The sequence below is a fragment of the Gossypium arboreum genome, chromosome 6, assembly GCF_025698485.1.
Source record: "Gossypium arboreum isolate Shixiya-1 chromosome 6, ASM2569848v2, whole genome shotgun sequence".
Lineage (NCBI taxonomy): Eukaryota > Viridiplantae > Streptophyta > Magnoliopsida > Malvales > Malvaceae > Gossypium > Gossypium arboreum.
The window spans coordinates 15,368,662-15,383,472 of NC_069075.1; the positions used below are offsets into that span (position 1 = coordinate 15,368,662).

Below are 14,811 nucleotides of genomic sequence, written 5' to 3' on the forward strand. Positions count from 1 at the left end.
CCACCATCATCATTATCGAAATTCAAAAAAGAAAAAGTGAGAGAAGGTTATAATCTTTGACGAAAATGATTGTTATCAGAATTGAAAATTGGTAACAAAAAGGAGAAACTTGAAGAAGAAGAGCTTAAAAAGGTGATATAGAAAGTTATAAATTTAAACTAAAGCGACCTTCGTTGTCACCGAAACTCGAAAAAGAGCTTGTTAAACCATAAAAAGAAGAGCCTAATAAGGCAACAAAAAGGTATAAACTTAAACAAAATCAACCACTGTCTTAATAGGAACCCGAAAGAGAGATCGGTAAACTCGAAAATGAGCTTGAAAATGTGATACAAAGCTATTATGTTCTATCGAAAAATCTATCAAGAGTTCACAAAGCTGGGATTAATGAAGTTGAGAAATAAGTGTTGAATTTTAGTTGTTTTTGAAAAAGTTCATAGAGATTTCTAACTTTAGTAAAAAAAAAAAAGAAAATACCACGTTAAACAATCCATTACCGAAATAAGGAAATTTAAAAAAAATTATACAACCCTATTGCCATATAATATAAGCTATTGTTTATTAAGTTGGGATGTTTAAAATGTGAAACATAGCTCGGATGTGTTTTTCGATTGCCTAAATTATTGTGTAATTTAAAAGACTTACTCGCTCGGTCTTTTCTTTCTCTTTTTATTCGTGTTTGAGTTTGTTTGGTTTTCCCCTAAGTTGCCGCCGCTGCCGCTGGATAGAATCTTTTCTTTCCCTCTCTTCCTAAGAAGTCCTGAAGAAGATAAGTAAATGGAATCCTTGAAGAGGAAGTCAGATGAGGGTATATCCTCTGAGTCTCCTCCGCCGCCGCAGAAGAAGAAACATCACGGTGAAGACGTCTCACCGTTGGCGGAGGAAGCCGTCGGATGTGTCCATGATGTTTCATATCCTGAAGGTTATGTTCCTTCTGCTTCCTCTTTACAATTTCCAGCTGACTCTAAACCTGCCAAGGAGTTTCCTTTCACGCTTGATCCCTTTCAGTCTGAAGCTATTAACTGCCTCAATCGTGACGAATCTGTCCTTGTAAGACATTCTTTTGTTTTTCTTGTTCTTTTCTGACACAACAAAGAAAGTAGAGAAAGTGAAATGCTAGTTTCAATACAGGTATCGGCACATACATCAGCAGGCAAAACTGTAGTAGCTTTATATGCTATTGCTATGTCTTTGCGGAATAATCAGCGTGTTATATATACTTCACCTATTAAGGCTCTCAGCAATCAGAAGTATAGGGAGTTTAAAGAGGAGTTTTCCGATGTCGGTTTGATGACTGGAGATGTTACAATTGACCCTAATGCTTCTTGTTTGGTTGGTACTTTACTTGCTATCCGTCTCATATTACGTTTTCTCCTTTAGTATTTGATTTTTTCATATGTTCCCAACTGTTTGATTTTCAGGTGATGACCACGGAAATCTGGCGAAGTATGCAGTATAAAGGGTCCGAGATTGTTCGTGAGGTGGCATGGGTTGTTTTTGATGAAGTGCATTACATGCGTGATCGCGAGAGAGGTGTTGTCTGGGAAGAGAGTATTGTTATGGCACCGAAGAACTCTCGATTTGTATTTCTTTCAGCAACTGTACCTAATGCGAAGGAATTTGCTGATTGGGTGGCCAAGGTGGTTAATGTTTGCTTTAATTTATTCACCAACTTTCAACTTGAATATAATTAATCAATGCTCTTTAGCCAGCTTATCTTTTTTGAATAGCAGCAAACTTATTTTCATTTCTCTTAGTAGGGTATATTTGTAACATGTACAAGCTTGGTGTTTTGTTTATCTTTTTCCCTCCATAAATAGAAAGTAGGAAAGTTTTCTTTGAGGAACTATGAGGAGAACAGTAAAAAATAAACTACATAAAACAACCCAGCACAAATCTGAAATTCTTGATTTTAAATCTTATTATTAAAACATTATTTTAAAAAAAATTATTATAGTTAACATGATTGATGTTAGTTGCCTGTGACATATTTAGTCTTTCCATTGGTCAACCTTGATTCTACTATTTTGATCTTTGAGTTGGTAAGGTCCTGCCAGCATAGACCCTGTAGACTGGTTTGTTTGCTTTAGTCTTTTAAGAGCGGTTTTAAGCTTGTTTATGGGTGATATGTTTTTTCTCAACCCTGCTTTTTTGCAACTTTTAGTAAAGATTTAAGAAAATATATCAGAAGCATATTAACTTTGTGTTTTCATTTCCTTTGAAACATTCCTGTGTGAAATACTAGTCCTAACCCTAATGATCCCTGCTTTTGATTTTTGTGAATGGATTTTGTATCTAGAAAGTGATTATGAATCTTGAGGACATTATAAACTTCTTTGTTTTTGAGTAGGATGCTTTTGGGATCAAGCACATAGATTTCATCACTAGGTGGTTCTATAGATCATTAACTTTATAACTTGTTTAATTGTTTAAATATGTCTGCTTATTGATTCTGTGGTTGCAGGTCCACAAACAACCATGCCACATAGTTTACACCGATTATAGGCCAACCCCTCTTCAGCATTATATTTTCCCTGCTAGAGGTGATGGTCTGTTTTTGGTGGTAGATGAGAAAGGAAAATTTCGGGAGGATAGCTTTCAGAAAGCGTTAAATGCATTAGTTCCTACAAGTGAAAGTGACAAGAAAAGAAATAATGGTAAATCACAAAATGGGTTAGTGATGGGAAAAGTTAGTGAACAAAGTGACATCTTCAAGTTGGTGAAAATGATCATTCAGCGACAGTACGATCCTGTAATAATTTTTAGCTTTAGCAAAAGGGAATGTGAATTTCTTGCAATGCAGGTGGGTCTCAAAAGAACCTTTTGTTATTTTAATATGTATATTGTTGGTATAGGGAAGAAATGGGTGGATGGCATGTCTTCTTTCCTCTTACAACCCAAAAGATCCCCAACTATATTAGTATGTTTTAAAAAGAATCCTTGCTCAACATTGTGCTAGATATAATGTTGGTAAGTTAGTATTATAAATATGCTCTATAGTTATTAGACACCTACATCAAGTTTGGCTCAGTGGTTGTTGCTTATACAATAGACTGTTTTTGAGGGTCATTTCCTCCTTTTTTCTTATCCTAATTTTTTGTTTCTAAATTTCTTGATTTATTCCCTTTAGGAGCATGCGCCGGTTTTTCTATTGTTAAGTAATTTATTTATTTCTTTTTATTATCTTAATTGTCTTGTTATTTTCTTATGTTTTTAATTTAGATGGCAAAGATGGATTTAAATGATGACGATGAGAAAGGAAATATAGAAACAATCTTTTGGAGTGCCATGGATATGCTTTCTGATGATGATAAGAAGCTACCTCAGGCAAGTTGTTATTCCTGAAATCTGCAAGATGTGTTTGAATGTGAATTTAAAAATGGTTGCACTTGTAAGGTTGCAATTGAATATTTACGACTGTGTATCAAACTGTAATTTTATTATTGTTGCCTGGTTACCTCCCAAATTGATAGCTACTTGTGTTGAAATCATTGTCTTTTATTAGTTAGTTTTGACCATCAATCCTTTGAGTTATAAGCTGTTTGCAAATGTTGTATTTAATTAGAAAAAGTTCCCATTTTCTACTTTGTAATTTGTAATTAGATATAAAAAAATTGGTATCAGAATCTTGTTGCAAAATTCTGTTATCAAGCTTATTTAGAAATATATTTTTTTGAATTATCTGTGGGCTTTTACAATCGCTCTTGAATACTGTGCTGCTGTGTGGAGCATTTACATTCCCATGTGATGGAAGCAATTTGAAAATTTGTTTTGGTTTTGATTGATTGATTTTTTAAAGTGTTGGTGTTAAACATGTTTTATGGTTTTCTGAAAAAAAAAAAAAAAGAGAAGAATATTCAGAAAAGAACAGAGAAATGAAATGGAAACTCATCGGCATATGCATGGATGTGTTTTGACATGGAAAGTTATATTTTAGATTTAGACTCTATTCTATTATGACATGTAAATTCGTTTTGCTCAGATATTTGTTATGCCTTTTATGAGATGCTTTTACAGGTGTCAAACATGTTACCGCTTTTGAAACGTGGAATAGGTGTGCATCATTCTGGTTTGCTTCCAATTTTAAAGGAAGTGATAGAGATATTATTTCAGGAAGGACTGATTAAGGTTGGGAATACACACTCAAGTTATATCTTAAAGTTAGTGCATATGTTCAAGGTTTAATGATTGACTGTAACATTATCGTATTGACTGGCTTAATTACTGAAGTTATGTACAGTTGTGGAATTTTCAGTTATCAGATTAAATTGATAACTAGCAGTATGTTGGCTAGTTTGCATGCAGTCTTCTTTTGCTCAAAAAGTTTTACCCTTTGTTCACTGTACTATTCGTCTTTCTTGATTTTTTGCTGGAAGTGTATTGACTGTCTGTATTTGAGTTTTCCAACTGTTTTTGTTAAGGTGCTTTTGTATATCTGGAATCTGGTCATTGCATTTGTGGACATACTCACTTTACATCTGTAGAAAGTATGTAACTCCCAGACCTCCTTTTCCCCTGTGCTATTTATGATTTTCATTATCTTCAGTTTATTGAGTGTCTCATTATGAAAAATATCGCAAAACCGATATTGCTATACAATTTCTGAGAAACTTATGAATTTAGGTTGATTTGTATCTGTATTGTGTTAAGCATCTGAGAAAATTGTATTACTTATGTTACTGTATAAAAGAATCTCTTTTGCTATTTTTGGGCCATTCATTTTACTCTCTAACATTTAATTGGAAAACAAAAACTGAAAATTTTCTTCAGTGTTTGTTTGCCACAGAGACCTTCAGTATTGGGTTAAACATGCCCGCTAAAACTGTCGTGTTTACAAATGTTCGTAAATTTGATGGGGACAAGTTTAGATGGATATCTAGTGGAGAATACATTCAAATGAGTGGCCGTGCTGGTCGTCGAGGAATTGATGCACGTGGAATATGCATTCTTATGGTGGATGAAAGGATGGAACCATCTACGGCTAAAATGATGCTCAAGGGAAATGCTGATAGTTTGAACAGGTATATTTGATCTATGAAAAACCTGTTTAAATTTCACTAATCCATATTTCCATGATTTGGTGGTCCTTTGGATTCAGGTTGCATTTCAAATAACATTCATGCTGCTGAACATTCATACCTGAAACTTGTAGTTTATCCATGATGTCATATATGTGGACCTTTTTTCCTATTCCAAATGGAAATTTGCGAGCTCCCTTTGACAATGCTGGAGATACTTAGTTGTTTGCACCAAATCTGACAATGTAACTTCCCATGCCCGTGAGTCTAAGTTTGACTTCCTGGGCTTTGTTTAGTAGGAAAGATGGAAAAGGGGAAGCATAAAAAGGCCTGGAGAAATAGAAAATTGAAAAGGGGAATGAGTAGTTTGTTTCTTTTGTTGGCATTATTAAAATTGAGAACTTAGCTTTTCTTGCATTTAAACACCAACAGAACCTCCGTAGTTTTATGGATAACACCTGCTGGCAACAAATTTGCAAAATCAGTCCTTGTGGGAGTTCTTAACTTGGAAGAGGGATGAAAAGATATTCTTTTTTAGGGGGAAAAATCCTTTTGAGCTGACTTAAGAGGATTTTGGTTGCAGGTAGCTTATAGTTGATGATCATATTTATTGATAGTAACTATATTCTTGTTGTAAATAACAATGATGTTTAACTCCTAATAAGCTAGGGCGTTATCATTGTGGGATGAGCGCTGACTAGTAAAAACTTGGTTTAGGATGCTGAGTAGAGGATTTAAAATGACTATTACCAGAATTATGACTTTTTCCATAATTAAAGGATTATGAATTTTTTTTAATTGCCTTTTGCATTTTGTTTCAGTGCCTTCCACCTAAGCTACAATATGCTATTGAATCAATTGCGCTGTGAAGAGGCTGATCCTGAAAGTATGCTTCGTAATTCATTCTATCAGTTTCAAGCAGATCGTTCAATTCCTGACCTTGAGGTCTGTTATTAGATTTCGGAACTTCTATAATTTGATGTTGATACCTTTGATTATTGTTCTTCGGTTTTTGAATGTTCAAACAAAATATAAGTTATTAGTTATTCTTGGAGACAACGTTAGTTGTTAGTCTTCAAAACTTAAGCCAACAAATTGTATTGAATTGCTAGGCAGTTTTATTTGCTATGTTTCTCTAGTGATCAAAGGGATCTCCAATCTTTTACTGTCATTGGAATGTTAAGGGGCTAGAATTCTAAAGGAGAAAAAAAGCATCATTGTACATAAGATGAAAGGATATAAATATCTAGTAATTGAAGAATCATCTTATTTAGTCGGGAAAGAGAGAAGAAAAAGATGGAATATTTATTTGGGAAAATAAGGTATGTAAAATTTAGATTCTGGTTGGTGATACTTTTGATAATATGGATGTATATTAAATAAAGCACATAGAAAGCAAAAGGTGAAAAATAGAAATCTGAATAGAATACTTAAGGCAAATGGAGCTGACTTTGATATCAGCTATACCTCTGCTGTTCTAAGGCCTTGCCTTGTCTTGATAATGTAACTGATTTAATTGGTAGATTAAAATGACTGAATTTGTGTACGAACTAAATTTTTGGTAAGTCGTATCTTTTTCCAGAACTCATTAAAAAGGGTCAAACTGCACCATGCATAATCTTGTGAAAAGCTGCAAAAGAAATTTTTGCTGTGTTAACCATGAACATTCATTAATGTTTACAGTTTAGAGAATGGTCTTGTAATAATGATGAACTCTTTCAATGATGCAGACTAAACATGCCTAGGATTTCTTAGCCTTTAACTATTTCTAAAGCTATTCTTGATTATCTGATGCAAGTGGTTATAGTTGCAGAAGCATGTAAAGGCTCATGAACATGGGTTTGGTTCCATGATAATTAAAAACTCTTTCTCTGATGAAAACCAAGCATGCCCGCGATGTTTGAGCTACTTAACTATTTTATAACTATTGTCAATTGATGCAAGATGTTGTATTGCAGACACAAGTAAAGGCTCTTGAAGAAGAGAGGGATTCCATGATAATTGAAGACGAAGATAGTTTGAAGAATTATTACAGTCTAATTCAGCAATACAAATGTTTGAAGAATGATATTCGTGATATTGTGTTTTCTCCAAAGTATTGTCTACCCTATATGAAATCTGGCAGGCCTATTTGTATACAATGCATTGATGATGAAACATCTCCATCTTTCTCTGTTGAGGATCATGTTACCTGGGGTGTTTTAATGGACTTTCATAGAGTGAAAAGTGTTATTGAAGGTGAGAACTCAAAGTTGATCCCTTGTAAGTTGTCAAAAAATGCCTTAACTCAAGTCCAAATTGTCACAGAAGTGTGAGATTCTTGATGCAGATGATGCCTGTAAAAGACCAGAAGATGCAAGTTATGCCCTTGATATTCTTACAAGATGTAATGTGAGCAAAGATGGTGTTGGGAAGAAAAAAATTAAGATCGTCCCTTTGAAAGAGCCTGGAGAACCTCTTGTTGTTTCTGTCCCTCTCTCTCAGGTGAAATCCATGAACTTCTTGCTTTATATATTCAGCCTTGTTTTTTTTTTAAATTTATGTTTCTGTTTGAAGTATTAAACAGTTGTAGAGATAACATAAGCAAACATGACATTTTATTGAAGGGAAATATCATGGTAGACGCAATGTGCATATAATTCAAAATGTCCACTGGCCATCAGACATTCAATCTGTACTAAAAAAAAAAAAAGGGATATATGTTCGAGTCTTATGTCCAATACATAAGCATACATTTATTGCCTTCCCCCACTTTTCCTCGTGTTTTGCATGCTTATTTCCCTTCCCTGTGTTGAACACATAAAATATACAGTGTGGTGTGGTTTAGGGAGAAAACAGCAGTAAATCAATAGAATTAAAGCTGAAACATGAGTAAGATATAAGTTGGAGCTCTAAAAACAATAGGGCTATCAGAACCTCTAGTTTCTGTCTTTTATTTATTATCAATAAATCTCTTTAATAGAGTCCTTTTAATGAGATTCAACTTTTTAGAGTCCTTTTAATGAGATTCAACTTTTACTCTTAAATTGAATAAATTTAATTAATAAGTCTATTTAACAAAAGTATTTAATGAAATTAAATTTCTTAATGATAAATTGGATAAAATCTTATGGAAAAAAAATGTTTACGATGACTATTTAAAAATATAGTGCACAACAATAGTTATTTTTGTTCTTTGTTAGTTAAGAACATTTTCTGTACTCACGCTTTTCTCATACATATTAAAGTGTTGAACATTCTAGCTCTGGTAGAAGAATCTTGCTTTTCTGTTCCTTTTCCTCTTTTGTTGTTGCTTTTTTCATGAACAATATGCTAATTTGTTTTGTATTATCATTGGAATTTCTGATTATGATATTTGGAACTTCTCTTGAAAGAATTAAGACATTCTTTATGCAACGAAGCAAACTGAATCTTCTTTTAGGATTCAAAAGATTTACTTCTACTTGAATTGGGTTTTTCAGGTGTCAGCTTTGTAGCTAATTATTTTAGCATAAAAAGTTAATATGAATAGACGCCAAACTTATTTCTGTGGTCTTGCTGAATCTAATGTCCATCCAATGAGAGTATAATTTAATTTGTTATTTGTGCCTTGGACAGGTTACTAGTTTAAGTAGTGCACGCTTGAACATACCCAAAGATCTTCTGCCATTAGAAGCTCGCGAGAATGCCTTGAAGAAGCTTTCAGAATTTATTTCTAGATATGCTACTGGAATGCCCCTGGATCCTGAAGAAATGAATGTATATGTTTGATTTTTTTCTCATGATATTTTATGAAGAAATGCTTGATTTTGCTTTGTTCTTCCTATTATGTCTTCTTTCAGTTGCCATTAAATGATTTTTTTTCCATTTTTTCAGATTCAAAGCAACTCATATAAAAAGGCTGTCCGTAGGTTGGAGGCATTAGAGAACCTGTTTGAAAAGCATGACATTGCAAAATCCCCGCTTATTGAGCAAAAGCTTAAACTTTTGAACAGGAAGGAAGAGTTGACAGCCAGGATCAGATCAATTAAGAAAACAATGCGTTCTTCCACAGCCTTGGCTTTTAAAGATGAGCTTAAGGCCAGAAAACGGGTTCTGAGGAGGCTAGGGTAAAAAAACCATTTCTCTAAGCTTGCTTCACTTGTATTGCCAAAATTTTCTTATGGTTTCATAACTTGATAGTTGCTAAGCATTTGATTGCTTTTTGCCCTGGAGCTCTTTTTTATTGTTTCTTCAGTCTTAGAGACCAACACAAGATGACTGGCAGTTTTTTCTACAATCAAAATAAAGATCCTCCTGCCTCATTTTTCACATAATCAGGATACATCATTTTTCTAATACAATCGCTCATCCTTTTTTCTCCCACTTTCTAAAGACATATAAATTGAATATTGCTTTAACTTTTTGTTTGTAAATGCTCAATGATGCATGTGGTTTATAATGGATTTCTCTGTAGTTCTCATTTGTTCATGACTGAAACAGTGTTTTTAGGGTGTTGCTTCTTGGTGCCAGACAACAAATGTTCCTCGGACTCTCACCTAATTGAAGTTTCCTTAATTTTTAATTTTTTTAACTGTTCCTTTACTATTAAGAAAGGAGATAATATCAAACTCTCTACTTCTCAATATTTATCATGTCTGTTGACCAAGAAAAGAAGAAAATCTCTTTTGCATGTTTTCTAGGATAAGCTGGAGCACTCTTTAGTGTTCATTAACATATTATATGTCTTAAGCTCTCTCTCTCTATACACATGCAAAAATAAGTACATATACATATTGTGCTTTATGCCTGAAGAGAATATAAGGATTCTATTGCCTAGTGCCCTTGACAACATTGTGGCCTTTAACTTAAAACTTTAACCATATCCTTTTCTTTTCTTTTTTTTGTTATTACTTATTAATGGATAATGCTTCACAAAATTTAAGTTCGTTGCCTAGACACCTATAATCTCTACGTTCTTTTTTTTTTCCCTCTAATATTGGATTTTATTGCAGATATATTACAAGTGATGATTTTGTTGAGTTGAAGGGCAAGGTTGCTTGTGAGATCAGTAGTGCTGATGAGTTGACTCTTACAGAGCTTATGTTCAGTGGTGTTCTGAAAGATGTAAAGGCAGAAGAAATGGTGTCTCTTCTCTCTTGTTTTGTTTGGCAGGAGAAGCTCCAAGATGCTGCAAAGCCCAGGGATGAATTAGAGCTGCTCTTTACACAACTACAAGATACTGCATGGAGGATTGCCAAAGTTCAGCTTGAGTGCAAGGTATACTATAAACTTCATCTCACAATCCCTTTTTATTTGTTTCCATTTTGCAATCCTGGTTTTGGATTTTGGAAAGCAAGTTAGATAAGACAAGAAAGTGGTTAGGGTTTGGAACCCTATTTTGGCTTACACGAGAATAGATGTCTGGTTCTGGGTCGTGTTTCAGATATTTGGTCATCATGTAGGTGTACCACTAGTTTAGTTAGGGTCCTCTTTGGATATGACAAGAAACTGGCAGTGCATCCTTTTTTATCTTTTTTTGGTATAGCTGAACAAGGCCTGATGGGAGGGAGAATTAGACCCTGTACCTTGACCTTCCAGGAGGGTAATAACTGTCATTGTCGGGTTTCTATGAAGCAGGTCTTTTATTTTCTTGGTTGGAAGGAATATGTCCAAACTGTGCTGGGTTGTACTTGGTCTACCTTTGTAGTTGACCTCAACCAAGATCAGTTCAATAAGAACGGCGGTTGCAGTTCTGAATTAAGATGCTGGCTTAAGCTGTTTTAACTGTTTTGATCTATAACATTTGGAATAATTACACGTATTCCTAACTTTACTAGTTTTTAACTTTCAATCCTAAATGGTCGAACATTTAACAACAGCTAGGACTGGAATAGCAATTTTCAAATATTTAGAGTTAAAAAGTATGTGAACAATTGAGACTAAAAGTGTAATTATCCCTTATTGTTTTAACTGATTCAACCAAGTTGCAAGAATTTCGGACAACATCAATAACATTAAATAATTAAGAATGCTTTTTTGGTTCTTTGAGTTCAGTACAGAGAACTAAAGCAGATGACAAAAGCAAAAGTGAGAGAAAAAAAGTACGGTTCCCAGGAGGACTATTATTTTTCTGTCAGAACTATACTAGTAATGATATTGGAGTGGTTTTCAGAAAATAGGAACAACATATGGCCTAAGGCATGTCTGTTTGTCAGTCCAGGCATAGGTCAAAATAATCGCCAACATTTATCCGTTTAGGAATGATCATTTTTTGATGTTTCCATTTTAGTGGGATTCATACGTGATTACACCTAAGAATGTAGTTTTACTGTTGTTTTGCAAGAGAAGTAGTTGACTTGTAGATAGTGTTTATTTTCAGGTTCAAATTGATGTAGAGAGCTTCGTAAGTTCATTTCGGCCTGATATAATGGAAGCTGTATATGCTTGGGCAAAAGGATCCAAGTTCTATGAGATTATGGAAATTACACAGGTTTTTGAGGGCAGCTTAATCAGAGCCATCAGACGACTGGAAGAAGTTCTTCAGCAGCTTATTTTAGCAGCCAGGTCTATTGGCGAGACAGAGCTCGAAACAAAATTTGAAGAGGCTGTCTCTAAGATTAAAAGAGACATAGTGTTTGCAGCATCTCTATACTTGTAGTATAGGTCAGTTGCTGGAAAGGATCAAGGTTGTTAAATGGCAAGATGATCATCTTTGATGAGAATATTTTTTGTCAGTAAGCTGAGTGAAGCAAATGTGATCAAAGGGGAGGGAAAATTACCTACAAAATAAATTGCACATTAATCTGCAAGTGGATGCCTTTTGCCTTGGAAGCTATTTTTCACGATACACTTTACACAGAGCAGCCTATAACAGAAAACAGCATTGAAGGCGGCAAAGCGAACAAGATTCTGAACCAATGTTGAGAAATAATTTCTCACAATCCCTAACTTACATTTTACACAATGCACTAGCCTGTTCTATTGTTAGAGATAACATGTGTTGTTTCTGATTCCAGTTTTTTTCTGTCATTGTTGGTGGAACTTAAGCTAAATTCTAGTTAAATTAGTGAAATTAGTTCACTAAAATTTTTCTGTAAGTTTGTTTAATGTTTTTATATATAATATATGAAGAAGGATAATTTTCTAGGCTTGGCAGATCAACTATGAAAAAAGTCGTAGTTTTTTTTAACCCTTTGCCCCCCATCTTATATTAGGAGATGCCTTTATTCATTGTTTACTATCATCGAGCTAAATTTTCATTCGACGAAGCATTCTGTCAATTTTACCATTCTTTTCTTAATATAAACTTTTCACAACCCATTTAACTATTTCCGAGTTCCTTTAAAATGTAAAGGAACTACTTGAAAAACAGAATAAAAAATACAAAGTCTAAAACCCACGTAATACAATAACCTTATCGCATATCTCCCAGGTTCGCAACATTCTTTTTGGGAAAGTGACCGCCGTCGGACGTATCAACCTTCAGGGTAAAAATCTTGCATAAACTGTTTGTAATATACAAATCAGGTTGTAATATAGTTATAACGAAGTAGCTAAGTACTTTGAGGATCGTATTCAAGAGAGGCGAACATTAAATTAATCATAACTAAAACACAAATAGAGCAAATTAATATTTAAATAAATTATATTACGATTAAACATAAAAAAAGAGTTTTTAATAACTAAAGAAATAAAATAATATAAATGAATTGCTATGGAAATTTAATCAAATCTGAGCATGAGTGACTAGCTTGCTTTGGTAATCATAACTAACTATTGCTTCAGGTTCCCTATTTAGTCAACTAGTCGTTACCCTAGCAGAATCTCTCGATCTTCCACTAGAATAACGAGTTAGTAAGAACTACTTATCTCTCGATTTCATAGTCTAGACTAGTTTGGGGTTAAGGCGTTTACAGATAGACCATACCAATTTTAGGTTAATTTTTACCTAAATGACTTCCTAAGGTTGTCAAGTCTAGGATTTAACTTCTCCCTTTTCCAAACAGCTGATCCACTAAAAAAACCTTGCACAACAATCAATTAATCATACCTCCACTCGCTAATCCCTTATAAGAGGATTAGTTCCTCATGAATCTCAAAAAACATAATATACTTGATATGAAAGATGAACATTAATAGCAAATCAAGATACGAAGGTTTTAGAGAAGCCTGAATTGTATTGAATTGAAGCACAAAATCCACAGAGAGTTGATTGAGTTCCCCAAATCAAATTTTCCAAAAAATGCGAAACTAAAAATAACATAAAGCCTAAGAAAAAGGGAAAAACTAAAAACTGAAATTCTAAAAAATATATATATACAATATGAAAAACTGTCCATCTCAAGTGTTAAATGAGTCTATTTATAGAGTTAGGGTCACCGTCGTCCTCAACCCTAGGTCAGCTGACGCTCCTGTGTTTAATATTTGATTGTGCAAACCAAAACGCATCTGGTTCGTCAGTATTTCTCATACAGGACCGGTGTTGCGACACTTTAATGCCTGTGTTGTGACATTGAAAGCAGTATGCTTGTACTCAAGGTAGCTTTAGTGGTATGTCGCGACATCCCTAGGTTATGCGCAAAACTGAAGGCAGTCTTGGAATTCTTGCTCTCTGCTGCCTATGTTGCGACATCAAACTCTTTGTGTTGCAACACAATGACCAATATTGAGTTGGTTCGCCCTTTAATGGTCTCTTGTACACTCACAAAGTATATTAATCACCCTTAAGCCTCATTTGACCCTTAAGGTCAATAAAAGATAGAAATTACGCTTTTATTGAATGTAAATGAAACTAAAATGAAAATAAAAATGCTTGTATTCAAGCTCTTCATGTGCGAAAATTAGTTTAATCTGCTACATCGAATTACGACAGATCAAACTTCCCCACACTTAAGTCATTATTTGTCCTAAAGCAAAGCAAATGAAAACAGTAATTAAAAGACGACCCTTAAGCAAATATGTTACAAATGTTAGTTTTGAAGTACATGACTAGGCATTTCATATTTACACATAATCTTGGAAGGAATGATATTTGACTTACCACTTTTGATATCAAACACCTAAGCTCAGTATATTACGAAGCATACAAATATTAAGGGTTTCAAATGTAGGGATCCATTAATAAATTATACAGGTAATTTGATTATCATAGTAGAATACAAACAGTCATAAATGTAATTATTTAGTATGATGTCAATTCATAAATAAGTCTACCTAGACGACATAGGGCTTTTTCAACTTGTAACATTTTAAGGCTTAGGACATGTATGGAATTCAAGAACAGTAAGCATCAAATAGTTTCAAGCACAAAAATAGTTTGACACATCGTATTGTTCCCTATTCTCCTCCCTAAGCAACCTTTACCCGCTCACCGTCTTATTTCTTATTCTCTTACCTTCCTTATTTCTCCATAAGAAGTCACATTATAATACAACAACTATGGCTAGCTCACAAGTTTGTGTGCACTAATGAACGAGTCTCTCTATTTTTGGTGACTGTCACTTTTCTTTCTTCTTTTTCATTACTTTTCTCATTTGCAAATGCTTTTACTTTTTCTACTCGTTTTTTATTTTCTTTTTGAATTTTTCTTTTTCTGCACGTGTTGGGTAGCCTATAATCACTTTATCATACTAATCTTTCCTATTTCACTCTTATTTTTACAAAATTCCGCCGTAATGTATCTACTTAACTATCAATACGTATGGCCAAACATCTATAATCATGAAATTCAGGGTTAAAGAAAAATGAAAAATACAAATTAACATTTTTGGCTCAAGTTTTGTATAAAGTTTCATCAGGAAGTGTTTTCTGGCTCAAATATAGGTGCTAAAGATGA

General features: G+C 33.9%; 1 protein-coding gene across 3 annotated transcripts; it reads left to right on the forward strand.

Annotated features, from left to right (window-relative positions):
- Positions 1-305: 305 nt before the first annotated feature.
- On the forward strand, positions 306-12,165 carry LOC108486226 (DExH-box ATP-dependent RNA helicase DExH9). 3 transcript variants are annotated; one of them, XM_017790148.2, is made up of 14 exons: positions 306-1,047; positions 1,129-1,329; positions 1,419-1,637; positions 2,462-2,800; positions 3,220-3,324; positions 4,015-4,125; positions 4,768-5,018; positions 5,837-5,960; positions 6,974-7,253; positions 7,345-7,499; positions 8,613-8,753; positions 8,871-9,103; positions 9,989-10,253; positions 11,356-12,165. In XM_017790148.2, the coding sequence occupies exons 1-14, from the start codon at positions 775-777 to the stop codon at positions 11,632-11,634; spliced, it is 2,976 nt and encodes a 991-aa protein (XP_017645637.1). In that variant the 5' UTR covers positions 306-774; the 3' UTR covers positions 11,635-12,165. The 3 variants fall into 3 exon arrangements, with proteins under 3 accessions (XP_017645637.1, XP_052885631.1, XP_052885632.1); XM_053029671.1 differs by having other exon boundaries at positions 565-1,047; positions 11,343-12,165; XM_053029672.1 differs by lacking the exon at positions 306-1,047 and having other exon boundaries at positions 1,228-1,333.
- Positions 12,166-14,811: the final 2,646 nt, after the last annotated feature.